This window comes from Patagioenas fasciata, chromosome 12 (assembly GCF_037038585.1).
Source record: "Patagioenas fasciata isolate bPatFas1 chromosome 12, bPatFas1.hap1, whole genome shotgun sequence".
NCBI classification, from domain to species: domain Eukaryota; kingdom Metazoa; phylum Chordata; class Aves; order Columbiformes; family Columbidae; genus Patagioenas; species Patagioenas fasciata.
Genome location: NC_092531.1, coordinates 15,421,934 through 15,439,641, shown reverse-complemented (window position 1 = coordinate 15,439,641; position 17,708 = coordinate 15,421,934). Strand labels below are relative to the sequence as shown.

At 40.6% G+C, this 17,708-nt stretch overlaps 1 protein-coding gene across 11 annotated transcripts in view; it reads right to left on the bottom strand.

Annotated features, from left to right (window-relative positions):
- Nucleotides 1-17,708, bottom strand: part of MEGF11 (multiple EGF like domains 11) — a 278,484-nt gene that overhangs the window by 120,127 nt on the left and 140,649 nt on the right. For 9 of the 11 annotated variants that reach the window (XR_011741045.1, XM_071813949.1, XM_071813953.1 and 6 more), the window contains one exon: nucleotides 2,570-2,635. The exons of the other annotated variants lie outside the window; for them this stretch is intronic. Coding sequence is in view for 8 of the 9 variants with exons in the window: in XM_071813949.1 (XP_071670050.1) it covers nucleotides 2,570-2,635 (66 nt within the window). In the remaining variant the exon portion in view is untranslated. The remainder of the gene's footprint in view (nucleotides 1-2,569; nucleotides 2,636-17,708) is intronic. 11 annotated transcript variants of the gene reach the window in all.

The window sequence follows — 17,708 nt, the reverse complement described above, 5'->3', positions numbered from 1 at the left end:
AACAATACACTTAAAGCAAGTAATAAAATATGTGTAAGTAATGCTATTTCAATTCTATCCATAGACGTGAAAAGAGGAAAAACACATATTATTACAGTGAGATTTTAATGATGACCTTAAGAGATGAAGAAGCAAGTAATGTTAAAATAAAGGGGCTGATTTCTGGATCTTAAACTGATGAGACCATGGACTAGCACATGAAAAGCCTCTGATTACTCATAAATAGAGGAAACAGGGTCCTTGTATCACACAAATCCAAAAGGGCTGAGATGTCAGATTTTCAAGAGGGTTTTGACTCTTTGTGGTCTGTGTGCGTATTGAGAAATGAGAGGTGATGGCTGAAGTGTGGGAACCCAGGGCAGATACCGGGGAAAACACCATCAGGATTCCAACAGAAGGATGTGTGATGTTTCGCACTTCAACGTATAACCCAGGATTTTCTATGCGTTTATGATTTCTAAAATGCTCTCCACACATTTAATCCCCATTTATTTTACAAAACCTCGGGAATACTTCCATAAAAACTTGCCAGCTGTTTGTGTCGAAGATGGAAGAGGAAGGGGAAGTACAATATGAATAAGTAAAAAGACAAGGTTTGGATATAAATCGGAGATGCTTGATCCCACAACAAGACAGTTGTTGAACTCCTACCATTTCAAAGCCTGTTTGTGTAAGCACGCTGGGGATCCAGACCACACAGGCCTGAGCTCCACATGTGCACGTAACACATCCTAATGATTCCTTAGGGACTTTGCCAGACAGTTCTCTCTCTGGCTGTATTTCTGTGGATGCCAAAACGTGTCATGGGGACTTTTGTATCTCACAGGGTGCAAGAACATCTCATGCACTGATGTCCTTAAAGCTGAGAGAGGTCTAGTCACAGCACCTGCATTCCCCATTGTATCACATTATAGGCCAAACACCTCTTCAACACTTGCTTTTAAATATGTTCAGGCTTCATATGGGAAATAGAAACATTTTAAAATGTCTCTCTGTGCATAGACTTGTACTGGTAGGTCAGAATTTGCTATGCATTAACTGAGGATCATCTGAGGGCAAAATGTGGCCCTTCATACAATGGGATATTTTTGGCATTGGGAGCAGATAAGAACAAAAAAACCCACCCAGTTGTCTGAATTTAATCAGCTTGTGTTAGCTGGCGGTGCAAGAAGTCTTTATGCAGGTATTTATTTGTCCCAGCAATAACAAGAATATTGCAATTTCTATCCAGGCGATAAGTAAGTCCCTTGTCACTCAAGCACAGCTAACAAGGGAATCACTGTTTGGTACACACACGTAAATGCCAAATTCTTAGTCTGGTTATTATTGTAAATTCCATTTTATAACCTCTCATTTTACAAATGGTCTCTTAATTGATTTTTAATTATATTTTTCAGTGACATTTAACTCCATGTGCTTTGTGAATATACCCACACATACGAGAAAATATATTAAAGGAGCAAATACACTACGTCTTCAGAGGCTGCACTAAGAAGAAACTCTAGTGCTCTCATTAGATGTTTTGCACGAGGAAGCGAGATCAGATTTGTTCTGGGTGTAAGTGGGTGCGGTGCTACCACAGGCAGCTGGTGCAGCCAGTTCGGTCCACAGAGGGTTAACCATCCATGTCACCAACCCGTCATACAGGGGTGCCCCGCTCTCTCCTCACAGCCATTGAATGATCGGGAAAGTACGGAAAACCATCACGGTCACAGGGTGATTCAAAGCAACTCCTGATCCAGCTCAGCACAAAGCAGCTGGGGAGTCAATGGATGCTGAAAACACCACGTTATAACATTTTTCACTCGTACAGTGTGTGTTATTACTAGGGGCAAAATACAATCCAAAGTATTTATCCTAAAACATAATATGGGGATTCTTAACAAACGAGTCACAGCTATCTAACTCGTAGATCGAGACAGCAGATCAAACCTTAGGAATGGTAAGAGCCTTTTTTAACTGAATCTGAGAGCTATGCCTGAGGAAATGTAAATACTGTTACTTGGCTCTTGCCTAAATAAGGAGTGAGAAAAAAAAAAGAGCGATAACTTCCAAGTCTAGGCCCTGAGTGATTATCCACGTTGAAATGCGGCCAGGACATGGCAACCAAATGCTGGTTTAATACACAGTTCCACACGGTCAGAAGAGCTCAGGACATCTCTTTTACCTCAGCAACACCATGGCAGAGAAAAGCAGAAGGTGACGCATCTTGTGTCACCAGTGTGGTGGTTTGGAGGTGTCAAACAGCCTGTGCATGGGACAGGACTGCAGCACAGGTGTTAGAGGACATCGCACTATAAATTGCATCCATCCAGTTGCCTAAAACACAAGTTTGGGATGGGTTTAAAAAGTTAACTCAACGAATGACAAAACCCTGGGAGGCCTGAGGCACTTTATGAAGCTCCCCAATGAATTCCCTTGAGTTTCTGGGGTAGCGCAGGGCTGAGCATCCCTCGGGTTTGGAGTCCAAAGGATTATGTGCCATTCAAGAGAGAAACCTGGACACAGCACCCACGGATCCCACCGCCCGGCACCTGCACCAGCTGTGGACGTGTTGGAAACCACTCACTGTCGGAGCTGCCGTTCCCACTGGTCTCGGCCAGCGCGGCGCTGGGCTCCCCCGAGGTGGCCCCTCCTGACACGGAACGGGGAGAAAACACAGAAAGAGATGAAGGAGACACGGGAGGGGAAGAGACGGGGAAGGGAACATCTGTAACCAAACCGTCCCACCAGCTCCATCACACACACGCCGCGGCTGAGCCGCCTGTCCAGACCTGCCGGCACAGGCGGCTGGAAATGTCAACAAAGCTGCACTATAAAAGGATTTTCTTCTTTTCTCTTCCATTGAAAATGCCTCTTTGCATTGAAAAAACCAAGATTTCTGACTGAAAATTTCTATTTCTTTTTTTTTTTTTTTAACAGTAAGTCAATATTTTTCTGCCTTAAGTTGATTTTTTTCCCAAAAATCCAATTCCACATAGAAATAACACTACGGCAAAATTTGTAAATGAGTGCTATTGATGTATTTAACAGAACATCAACATTATAACTTAGAATTGCAGAAGCTGAAAAATTCCACTTCCTGCACGTTTTTGAAAACTCTGGTTGAAGTCGGCAGGATAAGAACAGGTGAAGACCTGCCCATTTCTCACTCAAACTTGCATTTCCTTGCAATTCACACATACCTTTTACACAGACAGGGTGTCCTATTGTTATCAGCAAGACTGTAATTTCATTAATGGTTACAGAAGCAGTGGAAAACACTGGAAAAATGGGATTTAGTATTTATCCAATTCCCAAGTTTAACAATGATGGCAGAGGCATAATGCTTTTATTGTGGAAGCACCTGATTTCTTTACATTGTAGAACTCATAAAACCCGCAGGACTGGGGAACGACTATATCGATCTAGGATGAGATTCACTCCTGTGCAGAGATCCAGCACAAGCCAGTATAGCCCATAAATTTTGTTCAAGCCTCATACTGGGGAATAAAGTGGCACGCAAATCACGCATTATTGTTATAATAATGTTTTGCTCCTAAATATTGCTATTCCTGAGTAGACTATAACATTCTTTCAGAGATTAGTAAAATAACACCCATTCTGCAGACAGGGAAACCGAGACAAGGACAGGAGATGGGACTTGTCAAAGTCACCCAGCAGGGACACAGAAGAGCTGGGGCCCATCCAGGCACCAGAGGAGAAATCTATTATATCTTCTGTCTGTTGTCCTTATATGTGGGACAAATGTACAGTCAGTGACAGTTTTTGCCCCACAAAAATATCTTAAGTGCCTCTGGTAAAATCTGCTTGCACAAGGGACCTGGGTGTTCATCACAAAACGCATTCATTAATTCATGCTATTTAATTTCAATGAAACCTGATTTAATTAGGTGTTGTATATGTTCTGCATAGAGGACTAACACTTTTTTTTTTTTTTTCCTGTGGATATGTATTTTACGTGCTCTCTTTTCTTTCAGCAGCAGTTTTTGCTCACCCATCCTTCCTCCTATGGGATCTGAGGAACAGAAACGTAACTGGCAGCCCTTTCCACCCTTCAATGAAACCAGGATTCAGATAACTGTCATCATGTCATCATGTGAAGACTGGTAAAACATCTTAGCTGACAGTTTTAAAACTTCCAGAACACAGAAGTTAAGCAAAAAGGAATTGGAAATCTCCGAGACAGGTTTCAGTAGACAGCAATGCACACTCAGTTCATTAACGTGCTCTGGAAAAATGCAAGTGCTACATTTCCTAAGTGTCACAAACCCTTAGGAACAATCAAAGTGTTCGTTAACAGACTTTTTGGGGACAAAGCTAAACCAAGATGCAGTGCACGCTGCACTTTGGTGTCACAGGAAAAGCTGGGTGCAAAATAGAGTAAACCGAATATATTGCAGGGAACTACTAGTATAGTTTAAGATCGGTCCACTCCTGAACTTGTGCTGATGCTTGAAACAGTAATGGGAAAACAACCCTGCTAAGGTTTCTGGCATCAAGGAGAAAAATCCTTCCTTGCTCACGAGTTGGCCTTCTTGTTTGCTGGGGAAGCAATGACGTGGTTGCACTGGGGATTCAACAATTCTTTGTTGTTTCTTTTTAAGTAAACATAGATTCACCTGTATATATGAATGGTTACTTTTTAATTTGGCCATAAATGCCCAGGTAGCCATTTAAGCATTTCATTCTTCACCTAATTGCATAGCCATGAATATTCATGTACGAATTGCAATTACATGTTCATTGTGCATGTACAGTCACTGTTTTACTATCCTTACCTGCCAAAACACAAAAGGTTTCAAAATATAATGAGCTGTTGGATTGTGTTTGCAAACTGCCTGCTCGAAGGCTGAACACTAATAGAGATCCCAGCCCAAAGAAATGTGTCATTCCACTTATTGCTATGAACGGCTAAAGCCAACGCGGATCCCAGCCTCGCTTTCCCAGTCCTCGCACATCCAGAATCCCACTGGTTCCCATTTTATTGTGCATGTGAGCACAAGACAAATCATACAACAAACCTCTGAAAGGATTTTTGGAATTCAGGTTGGCCTAAGAGCAGGTAAGAGAGAGAAATCCACTTCTCTTCAGACGGATGAAGTGATAGAAATGCAAGGTAAACTGAAAAGAATCAATTTGTCATGACCAGAAAAAGAGAGCTGAAGCTTATGTTTTCATTTCTGATACCTGAACTGGCAAAGCACTTCAGAAGCTGACATTTATTGATCATGTAGCCTCAAAACAATATTGGTGAAGTTCAGAGCCCATACAGGCAAAAGACTCACATTTAATACAACACAAAAGTTCCTAAAATTGCCTTTGATAACAGAAAAAATGAGAAATAACTTCAATTTACAGACTTGGCAGGTGTATGGGAAGCATACAGCCACTTTTACCGCAAGGAGGTGTTGGGATTTTGCTATTACATGGCGTTTTCTCGCATTTCAGATCACCGTTTTGAGATGCAGAGTGGATGTTGTGCCTGTTAATGTCACTGGCCTCAATCATGCAATCCTTAATCAAGCAGAAATCCCTGCAGCTTTGCCCATAGAAGAATTACAGACTTAGTTATAGGTCTTCTGGGGCAGATTTGACCCCTGCTGCCTCCCTGCCGCAGTAAAACTCCTAAACCCTTTTGGATCATTACTTCTACAACTTGCCAGAGGGTATGGGAGTGCAGCATTTACAGGGCTGCTTTCTGGTTTTAACCAAGAGCTGAGGCTTCATCCAGTGACAGTACCAGCCAACACACAGCAAGAGAAATAACCTACACCAGCTATAGGACTGGTAGGGATCCCCTGTCCCAGAATAAACCACTTTCTCCAATTCTGCCCCATGTGAAACAACAACTTGCTAGTCCCTGTTCAGCCATCGCCAGGATGCCTTTTCTTAGAATAAAGAAACAGGTTGCCTTAATAGTGTAAAAAAGGTTATTAGGATTGTTTATTCTAAGCTCTGAAATACGTATTGAATTCTCAATTTGCTTATATGTCTTTTAATTATATCGATTTTGGTGTTCTTTGTAGTGGTAATAGGAATCTGATACAAAATCAAGACTAGAGAACATTAAGCATTGCAGTGACTGGAGCTGTTTTTCACGGCATTTATCATCTCACTGCTTGTTTTTCAGAATTACATTTCCAACACAATTCTCTTCTTAACATACAATATTAGCTGAAAATATTAAACATGCTCAATGGCAAACAATGGCCATTTATCAGAGAGAAGCACAATAAAAGCCAGACCCTGTTAAATTCTGAGTCTGCAATTCCCTCAATTACACAATCCAGCATTAGAAGGGAAGGAAAACACACACCTGGGAGATTCTGTGCAGAAAGAATCTGGAAAAACTTTGACATAGCCTGGATGTGAATGTATAGGGGACTAATGCAAAGAACATCCTGTTGTGTGCTTGGGTGACAAAGAGAATGTCAGTGGCGTCCCCCACCATACAGAGGTAGCAGATGGGACACAGTGAGAGGACAATGCAAATATTAATAATATTAATACTTATGTTCTGAAACACAAATCACTTGAGCTGTCCGGACAGACCTTTTAGTTAGATTTGTTTGTTGACATGAGATTATGTGCAGGCAAAGACATAGACAAATGAGATAACCATAGATAACTGAAGATGAACAGCCATGAGTACAATAAACACACATCTATATGCACACAGGCACATACATGCAAATATAAAGACACATAAATGTACAGGTCATAAAAATGTATATTACATATGTATGTATAAAATATGTAAAACATACAAATTAAATATATGTAGACCTAATTAATATACAGTGAATGTATAGTGTTTAGTCAGAACTGAAAAAGTCAGGTGTACATATGTGCGCTCAGATATGGGATACGTACCTGGATAAAATTCAAAACTTTGTGGAATCTGTACAAGATCCCTATGATGTTAGTGGCCCAGTTGTACACAAAGGTCATGATTTAGACTGAACTTAAAAGCCTCATGAAATAGACAATAAAATTTTTCTCGGCTCTCATTTCCCAATGAAAAGAGGAAACAAATGTTTAAAATTGTACCAGGAGGCATTAATTACAGACTAATTGAAAAGTGGTAGAATCCCCACACCATTTGACCTCAATCCCAAAATAACGCCTGGTGAAGTGTGTTCTCAGGTGCTATCAAAAGCCAATTTCGGGATGAGGTTTCAGAGCCCAAGAGATCTCTGGAAGCTGCTGCACATCAAAGCCAACTCAAGACAACTGAAATTATTCTCCATTGAAATCCATCGAATATTTCGATAATGACAAATGCCTTTACATCATTAGAGTTGTTTATTCAAGGTGCACTTCATGCTTTATTTACTATATTTTATTAGACACTAATAATCGAGTGATAAATGGAGAAAAATACGTTTTTTGTTGCCTTTGTTCAGATTTCTCAGTGTGAGAGAGCAACATGTGTCTAATTTTTCGTATCTCCTTGAACAGCCTGCAATGACAGATTGCCCAGAATCTGTTCTAAAATTGCAGTGCCAGAACACCACAATAGGCAGCCCCATGGAGTGTCCTGGTTATCTCAAAGGGAATTATTTAACACTCACCAACAGCACGAGGGTGACCCAGTTCAGAGAGGCCTGGAGAGAGGGACATTGCTGGTGGCTCCAGCCATGTGCGGCTCCATGTGGGCGCATTTAAAAGGCAGATTAATAGGCAGTCAGGTGTGAGGAAAACAGCCAAGGAGCCCCACTGTGGGACACACGGCATTTATCCTCTTTGTAAAGCACTTTATGAATTAACCTAGGCTGGTCTTTTATAAATAGCGAGCATCCAAAGATTCACACCAGCGTTTCTCCAGCCTGATCTGTATTCCAAAACAGTGCCGCTCACATAAATCTCAGTGTTGTTTTTTACTAGGGAGTGAAAGGGAAAAAAGAAAAGCTGCCATTAAATCAATAGGCTGCATTGCACAGCGCAGTATATGAAAGTAATAGTGCTGTGCTTATCGTTTGTGCTGCCACCAACTAATTGCTGTAACTTGCACTTCATTATCCTCTGTAATATGGTTACAATAACGGAGAATGACAAATACGAACTCTTATCTTTTCACTGGCCAGTCCTTACTCGCAGGGCGAGTTCTCATTCAAATGCATCTATCCAGATGAATAAGATCTACCAGATTACACATTGACTCAAAAGGTTTAATACGAGCGGTGATGGAGAGCTTAGGAAATATTTTCACAGGCCCACTTTTGGGATGTAGCACAAAAAAAAAGACTTTACTGCTGCCTTTGTACCCACCATGATGTCCCGTCGCTCTGCCTGCATTTCAGTCAGCAATGCTGGCAGACAGAAAATCCGATTCCTATGGAACACTTAACGGGCCTTATGTCTTCCCTGAATTGGGTCTTCCAGTCATTCACACACTAGAGAGGTGCTCTGATTCTTTTGATTTTAAATTAGGTACCATAACTATAAAACTGTCCACATTGATTATCAAGCAAAAAGAAGCAAAGAATATTATGGACAGGAGAAAAGCCTTTGGGCTCTGGCAAGAAAGGGTAAAAGTATCTGATCATTAATGCGTGCTTTAGTTAAAGAAAATCCTTTGTTGCAACAAAAAAAAGGAACTGTAGAAAATCTGAATGGCACATCCAGTGCCCCCGTTCTGGTGTCTGGTGGGGTTCAGAGGGAAGAGGAGCCTCCCAGGCCTCTTCTGTGGATTCAACATCCTCTGCAAGAGCTCGGCTTTCCCCGTTGGATGGAAAGGATGTGCAGTGTCAGAAGGAAGGAGAGAATGGGGAAGCCATCATTACAAAGTCTTTATTTATGCTAAAGATCCCCAAAGTGTCAATGCTCCTATGCAAAGACATATGGACTTCATGAGACTCCACAACGAAAACTCAGAAGTTTCACTAATCAAATTGCTGCAATTATAAGCTACGTTTTTTTTTAATCCAATGGTAGCTTGGCATGCAAGTGTCACAGAAGTCAGAATTCACCCTGCACAAAATTCACAAATATCACTTATATTTGTCTACAAAAAAAGGCATAATTGCATTAAGGCATGCATATGCATAATTAAAGACATCTATAGCTGAAGAAGAATTTAAAAAGCAGAACAAAGAAAAATGTTGTTTGATTATTTCTTTTCCAAAGCCTTCCAAACCAAATCTGAGGTCCCTAATTCCCAGTTACATTACTACAGTCATTTTGCACTAATGGCTGGGACGTAGTTCCCATTCTCAGCTTTCCTTTGAATTTCTGAATTTTCCTAAATCCTCTGGAGATTTTGGTTCTTTTTTGTTTTAGGGACCTAAGATGCTCTTTTCTTTTTTTTTTTCCTTGGTTACAAACCAGTTTCGATGAAGAGTCTCTCTTAAAAGCCAGTACTACATGAGTGTCCATAATTATGTGCAAAATAGGTCTAAAAATTTAAGGACCACAACAGCACATAAAAGAAAAACTAAACAAGACCATGAATCAATGTCTCATTTGTATTATTTCAAATGCTCTGCTAGTTAATGATGTTTTGAATTGTTTTATGATTATTATAACCTCTCTGATAGCTAAATCAATCAAATAATCATTGCTGTAGTTCATCAAATACACATCTCTGGAAAGATGGTACTTCCCTTGCATGCTACTAAGGAAAAACAACATTTCTTTATCACATATGTGATTTGTTAGTCTTAATATTTCAGAAATGTCGCGAAATAGCGTCTTAGAGATAATAGTTAAATATTTTTGCACGTGTTTACAGAGATTCTCTCTTTATTAGAAAGAAAAAGACATAAATTATACTGCACACGACTGCGTGGTTAATGCCATGTATTGACTGCAATGTTACTCAGCGATGCCTCAGACCAGGCATTCACACACACTTCGAGAAATTCATCCAGCATTTTTTTTCTCCACAACTACACTGTGTAACATTGATTTTCCTTTTTAATTTCATTAAACCAATCTTTCAGAAGCTTTTCTACATGTGTGTGGATACCAGCTTTTCTGTGAACAGCATTAAAAGGAACTACTTGTCTTAGCGCTGCATTGACATTATCATGGTAAATTGCTTTAAAATATCACTTGTAACTGCAATATTAGCACAATAAAATGTTTTATATTTGCCAACTGTGTCTCAGAAATGGCTCTGATGTTGAATTACTTCTCATAGTACATTAACAATTATTCTGATAATTGTCAGGAGCAGCGATGGACATTTTGTTCTCCTAAATGAAGGGAGATCGCAGCTCCAAGGACACAGGCGGTTTATTAAATTTCATAACTCTTGGCTTTCAGTAGGTGATGTGGAAGACTTATACCTATATATCAATTACAAGTTTATTGTACTAATAGCTTGTAGGCTTAGAGCATCTGCAAGCTGCAGTTTTATGCAAAACTCAAGATCAAGGCTTCCCATTACTGCCTAATAAAGATGAATGCGACCCAGTGTTGCTCAGAAAGCCCGTTAGCTAAATGAAGAAAGCAGCTCAGTGAATGTGGGATCTGTACGGGAGCCAAACCCAACTCCCTCGTACAACTCAGAGATGCAACATTTGGGCAGCTGCCCAAGGAAGGAAAGGGAAGAAAACCCAGCCTGCCTGCGTTTTTATTTTGCGCTAACTACAAGTCCCTGGTTATAAGATCTAACTAAATTCTTGATTTCTTTATATGCGTTGTTCCAGACTCTTTAACCCACATATTCTTGTTTATATGAATGTAATTGATATGCAGGCCACGTTAAATGCGTTATGACAACTTTGCAGTGAGGGATATAACATATTCTCACTAAATTCCAGTACGATGCAGCCCAAGTGGGGTTTCACAATCCTCAGCATGTGCGCAGCTGAGATCCAAATGACCTGGACAAATCTGCATGAAGTTTTTTAGAAAACAAAAATTAATTCCTAAAGTAATCACTCCATCAACACATGGGATTGTATCTCCACCTCTCCCACTCTTCACTTCTGCTCGCAGTAAAAGACTTGCATAATAAGTAAAAACTGCATTTGCAATGTACTATTTTTTGAGCCTTTAGGATGAACACTATTCAACCTGACTACCTGGTGGATGTATTTAATAATGTATCAAAACCGGGTATGCTGGATCTGATTCTAAGAAGAGAAACAAGGAATGATAGTCCCTAAACATTAATTTGTCATATAGGTGTGTATGAGATTTAATGCATTTTGGTCAAGGACCTTCTGTAAATTCAGAAATGGAAGTCTGAGATGTAAGTATTGGTCAGCTGCAGAAAATCCACATATATCACATAGTAGAGATCAAAAAGGTGACAAACCCAGGCCTAATCAAATGTGGCATGGATAAAAGTGCCAATGTTTAATGCTAATAAATTCATTACAAAAAGCTCTTTCATCAGTAGGGGCAACACAGACATACAGTTACTTGCAGATTTGCCATCATATTGACAGGCAGAGAAGGCTTTAACTATAAAGTCTTAAAAGTCTTAGTTGTGTTGTAAGCCACAAATCAGAAAAGAAAAACTAAGAAATGAGAAGGAAAGCGTCCAAGTATTTCTTCAAAACCCTGTTACTGCAGTACTTTCATGTATCTTGATAACTGCCCAGTATAATAATTCCATAATTTGAACTGTTGACTGTAATTTTCACTTAAAACAGAGTTAAGCTTGTACATTTCTGATATAGTGTTTTTTAAACCATAGGTCATTTGTTCATGATAATTAGTGTGTGACATCACACATGCTAATGTTAAACATATGGTCAAATGTAAAACTACATTATTTACTGCTGCGTTATGTTACATAATCCAAGCACAAAACATCCAGAAAGCCAAGATGCTGAAGCCTGCACTTAGTCATGTTAATTTTCTCAAGTATGATGATATTTCGTTGCACCTCTTAATAGACAAACCTTTTCAGGATCTCAGCTGCTGCTTGGCAGGCTGGGGAGGGAAGATGTGGGTGATCGGCTCCTGTAGCTGAGATCTCACCCTGCCTGCGAGTGCCTCACCAGATGGGCAGCATATTGCATTTTCCCCTTGGTAACATCCTTTTTTCTGCCTGCATCTGGAACTCAAGCAGGAAAATACTTCTGTTGTTCCACATAGTGCTGAAGGTGGGGATGTATCCTCAGCTCCTGAACATTTCAGCTCCCCATGTCTATACAGTATTGTGCTTTGAGATACATCTAAATTTTGGATTTCACCCTCTCGCAGTCTGTTGATTCACCAGGCAGGTAACTACTGTCACTTTGATAAAGAATTTCTACTAAACAATTGCTCATTTGATCTCGGGTGCTTGAAGTGTTATTCATTTTATTCCAATGCTGCTTTGAAACGGGCTTTTAACATTCCTGATTTCCATCCTGAGATGCCTCCATTAGTTGATCAAAAGGTTTTCTTGACCCCATTTAAAACTTCTGGAGCTCTCCCTGCCTGTTGTCCCCTAATTAGTGCCAATGAAGTCCTGAGATGACGCTGTTTTTGAGACAGGCTCGTGTCTGAGCAGAAACCCCTGACTCACACAGTGGTTATTGGCAGCTTTAGCAGCTGGGATGTACCACGTCCATGCGAGGTCACAACTCCAAGCTGATGAGATTCTATTCACTTCATTGTTTCCTTGCTCTGAGCACCAAAAGAATGCAATAGCTTTGTAAAAATCCCGTGTTTGCATTAACTGATAATGTGTTCTGGATGAAATGACTTTTTTATTGTAACATTTTAGCAACAGCCTCAGAGCTTTGAAAAGGCGTCACTTTAATGCGCTCAGTGTTCACCTCCCTGAAGAGTTGATACTTCTGAGCACTTTTGAAAGAGTTAAAAATGTTCCTGGTAGTATTTTAGGGGTTAATTGCCAAGTGTTTTCCATCTCCTTAAAAACAACATCCCGAAATCACCAATCATTCTGGAGAATACACTATGAAGACAGTTTGGCAAACAGTGAGTTCAAACGTGCTGCCTTAAACCTGTCACTTTTTCAACTGGCCACAGCAGTCAAAGGGAAGATCCATCTAAGACAGGGACGCAGGAGTTGTAGTATGCAGATGACTGCCACTTTGCTTCATTTCTATAACGAAAATGAGTTCCAGGAGAAAATCATCAAAAACTTTTCACACCAGGAAACTAAATCTTAGAACAGAATATTTCCATTGGAAGGGACCTATGATGATCATCTAGTCCAACCGCTTGCCTTACGTTTCAGCAGTGATAAAAAGCTTAAAAGCTGTAGTATTACTGGCTTGAAGCACCTAAAATGTTGATGCTGTGACTCCCGAGCTCCTGCTCTGCTGGTGGGGATCAGGCACAGCTGGCAGAACACACGGGGCATCGACACCCAACACCGACTGCCAGGGCACCCGATGAGCCTCGTCTGCATCACCAACAATGGCTCAACTCAGCAGGTGAAATCTAGTTTGTTTATCTGTACTTGTACTGTGATCATATGTAGAGACGGATATATCCTACATCGATTTGCAAAGTGCAATTTAAGACTTTTGAGAATTTCACCCCCAGTTACCCTTCGTTAATGTCTCTAGATGGGGTCAAATTCCTTTTCCACGTTTACAAATTTCTAATACTTTCTTTTCTCTCCAGACCAATTTTGTTTTGTCTGTAAAGCATTAGTGTCTAGGAACTACTCCAGAGTAACACCAATGTGTGATCAGAATACAAACCAGAGGGAACTGCCTGTGTGTGTTCTCATCTATACCGTTCTACCATTCTCTCCTTTTCCTTTTTTACCACTCTCTCCTCAGCATCCCTCTCAGGCATCTTCCAAATCCCTCTATTTGGTTTAGTATTTAACAAAGAAGCAATGAATCCACAGAATTCTCCCTTCACTACTAGAGCATTGTAACAGCATCTTGCTTTACTCATAAATAGTATTTCATCACCATATCAAACTTGTTCCTAGGGAGGAGTATAGCGTCTATATTTTTATTTATGGATAATAAATAATCATTTGCAATGAATTATTTTTAACTCCCATCGACATGAACACCAGCACCTGTAACTATGCAACTAGCTCACACGTATCCTGAGAAAGTGAATGAATGAAAATCCATACCATAAATGAAAAAAGAAAAAGAAAAAGTCCAAGTCCATGCACCCGAGTGGTGCCGTGCCCACTAATCCACCTGCCCTGTACAGAATCAGACTTTGCATTTTAGATCTGCTGCCATCTCTGAGGTCATCCCACAGAACTACCATTGCCCACCAGCCAGGCTACAGAGTCCCCGCCTCCATCGCTTTGAAGCTACACCTGGGGGCAAAACCGCCCTTGGAACAGCTCCAGGGTTTCTATAGGCATGGAGAATTCCAGCTGTGAACTTTCTGCACTGTGAGAAGGGAAACTCTTGGATTGTCAGTGGCCTCAACAACTTATCAGCTCAGAGACTTGCTAAACTCCAGGCTAAAAGACCTTACAGTCATGCAGTTTTTGCATATTCAAAAGTACAACAATATCTGGAGAGCCTGATTTGCTTTGAGACATTTAAGATTCCTCTGATCTTTATTCAGAAGGACCGCCAGCATACCTAAATAAAATTTACATTTACATTTTCCAGGATATGGAAAATTGTTTCAAAGAACATGAATTTAAGCTTCGCAAAACTTACGTAAAATGTTTTCTCTGTAAATCTATCTAAAATAGACAATTTGGCAGTACATGGCGAAGGGTTCATTTGCATGCACTTCAGATGACCCACTTAATTCTTACCCGGCTTCTCTACACCACTTATGCGTTCACCTCAGAACCACATCACATAAAACCTTCAGACCAGCTCCCTTGTCTTGTGGGGTGGCTCTTAAGGGGGGCCTCCTAAGGAACAATAACTGGGGTGCCACAGTCCGCTATCATTCCATAAATTAATTCCCACTGAAGTCAATGGGATCTCTCATAAAAATCAGTGTTGGATATGTTTTCTTCAGCCACAGGTTACATTTTTGGTGATGGACATGAGTTCTCATTACTGTTGACAATTTTTACATACCTAATTAATTCCCTGAGCTCCCTGTTAAAACTTCATGCAGAGTCCAGACACAATCTAGAGGTGGCATTTTTGCTGCAAAAAATTCAACCTCTTTGATATGTGTTCCTATCACTTTTTAATAAAACAGGAACTAACCTTGACATCTGAATCAACAGGCATTTCATTCAACAAGAACAGGATAGAGGTGCCAGGTTTTGATGGAAAACAGTGTTTTTTCTATACAGCACATGGAGAGCTTGCAGGCCAAGACGGTGTCATTGTATAAAAGCAAAGCAAAAACTTGCTTCGTATTAATCTAGACAATAAACTAAACAGAATTCTTGAAGGATAAATGAACATGTAAGACACAGTGATACAATTCTCTGTTATTGATGACGATTGAGGCTGTGAATAAAGCCACAAAGTCTAGGTCCCCGGGCTCCCTTGCTCCCAAACAGAAGTGCTCTGTGTTGGGACACACAGGCGTCACGCACACGTCTGATGGGCTTTTCAAAAGTTGCTCATAATGACAGCACTTATTCCAGACAGACACTTACCCATATGCCTCAATTTAAACATGCTTAAAACCATTCCTGTTCAGCAAAGTATACGACTAACTCTAAGCATGTGCATAAGAGCTTGGTTGAACTAGGTTCAAATAAGTAGACATTGTAAGCAAGGGAAACAGACGGCCAAAGCCAAGCAGAGTTGGGTCCCAGGGCCTGGAGGAACGTGATGTTGGCCAAACACAGACTGTCCCCAACACCGACTCAGTTTTCATGCAAACAGGACAACAGTAATGAAATGTTACAATCTGTTAGTTTAATGATCTGATAATATGACCAGCTGCTTTTCAGGCAGCAGTTCCTACTGTAAACAGTATCACAGAGGGGTCCGAAGGAGTCATAAACATCTTTGGAAGAGGATTCAAAATGCAAGTTTGTCTCCTGTCGGCATGAACCCTCCCCCCGACTCTGCTTGCCCCCTTGTCCCGCTTCCCTCTTGTCTGTGTGTTCATTAATGGTTCATCTCTGATTTCAGAGACATGCATGCTACCCAAGATTTGTTTAAACCCTGACTCGGGGCTTACGGTGCTTTCCCCTTGAATCGAAGACATTTTCAATCTTCAGTTTGGATATGGTTTAGAGCTGGACTTGGCACAGTTAGACTAATGGTTGGACTCAATCTTAAAGGCCTTTTTCAACCAAATGATTCTATAACAATATTCTTCCTGGAAAGTCCAGGTGACACCAAGGTTGAGGCAGGGCCTGGCAGAGGCCTGGTGAACACCCCAAGAGTTTAGTTAGTTGGTCTGTCAGTCTGTCCTAGGGATGCTGAAGGGACCAGGGACAGACTGGATGCTCTTATATGAAAAGTTGCTGCAGTGAATAAGAGGTTCTGACTTTTGCATTTCTTTGCAGGGAACAAAGAGGGGCATAAAATCTTTCCCTCAATTGCCGAAGTCTCCATTGTTGCAAAGATAAAGAAGCTGGAGAGGAGCTGGAGCCATTTAGCAATTAACTGACATTTTAAAAACAAGTCTTTTGCAACATTCAGGCAACTCTTTTTATTATCTAGTTAATGGTAGCACTTACCGAAGCTAATTTTATGTGTAATAAAACTTCATGACTATCCTTTCTTCTGAGAGAAGGGTGCAGAGGACAATTGGAATAAGAAACATATGGTTTCTTATACTTTATCGGTCATATATGTGTATGTGACGCATCGCTGCTATATGAAACATTCTCTTTTTTACCCCTTTTTCTTCCTTTTTCTGGCTGTGTAACTGCTGCACTTTTTCATGTCAGAGGTCACCTATCAAATTCTACTCTTCTTCTTTTTTCCCAATCACAAATCAATGATGAGGACAACAAAAGGTCAGATGCATTTTAAAAATAGCACTGATGTTGCTCTTTGCTTATTCAAGGTCTGCCCAGTCTCTCTCAGGCAGACTCCAAAGCAGCACGTTCCAAATCAGCAAAACTGTGGAAACGAAGGGTGAAGAGGAAGCACTGTCACAGGGAAAGGTGACAAGATGACGTGGCTTTTAACCCTTTTTCAATCAACAGAGTTTTTCAGCCAGCCAATCTCAATTCAAGTGCATCTGTTTTTCTATCAGACATTGTTTTTAGCTTGATAATTGTTATATTCACAGTCTTAAAAGTGGACAGATTGATACTTCATATGGTATAGATTTAAAAGCATAAAACCAAGACTTTATAAAGAAGTCACAGATTTGCAGAGCACTTCAATTATTTTCCAACACAAAGGAAGGACAGAGCAACAAACCTGAACTGGCTGTGCATAATAATCTTTAAAGCACGGTGACTTCCTTGGTGGGAAAATTTCAGTCTGTATCAGATCATTGCATAGTTTCGGTGCTTTTCATAACTGTTCTGCCAACCTCACCTCATAGTAAATGATGCTATTTTCTACATGTGAAGAGCTACAGGTGTTTAAGTTTCTGCTGGAAGGAGTTGGACACTGACACCGCTGAGGCTGCATCAATGGGCACCCGCCCAGGATCCGTGCGAATCGCTGCTCTGCAGGCTCACGCAAAAGGAGCTGGACGGTGTGGAAAAGGCACTTACTAAAAGGCAAACACTTCTGTCACAAAGGAAGATCATCTGGAAAGCGCTGCAAAAATGCATTTTGTTCTCTCCTTTTCCTATTCGTTCTAGCAGGACAAGCCCAACTCAGCTTTGCAATGCTGCAAACAAAACAAGCTGGTGTAAACTGAGGAAACTCCATCTGGGGCTAAAAGTGTTGATTTCCACCAAGTGAGGA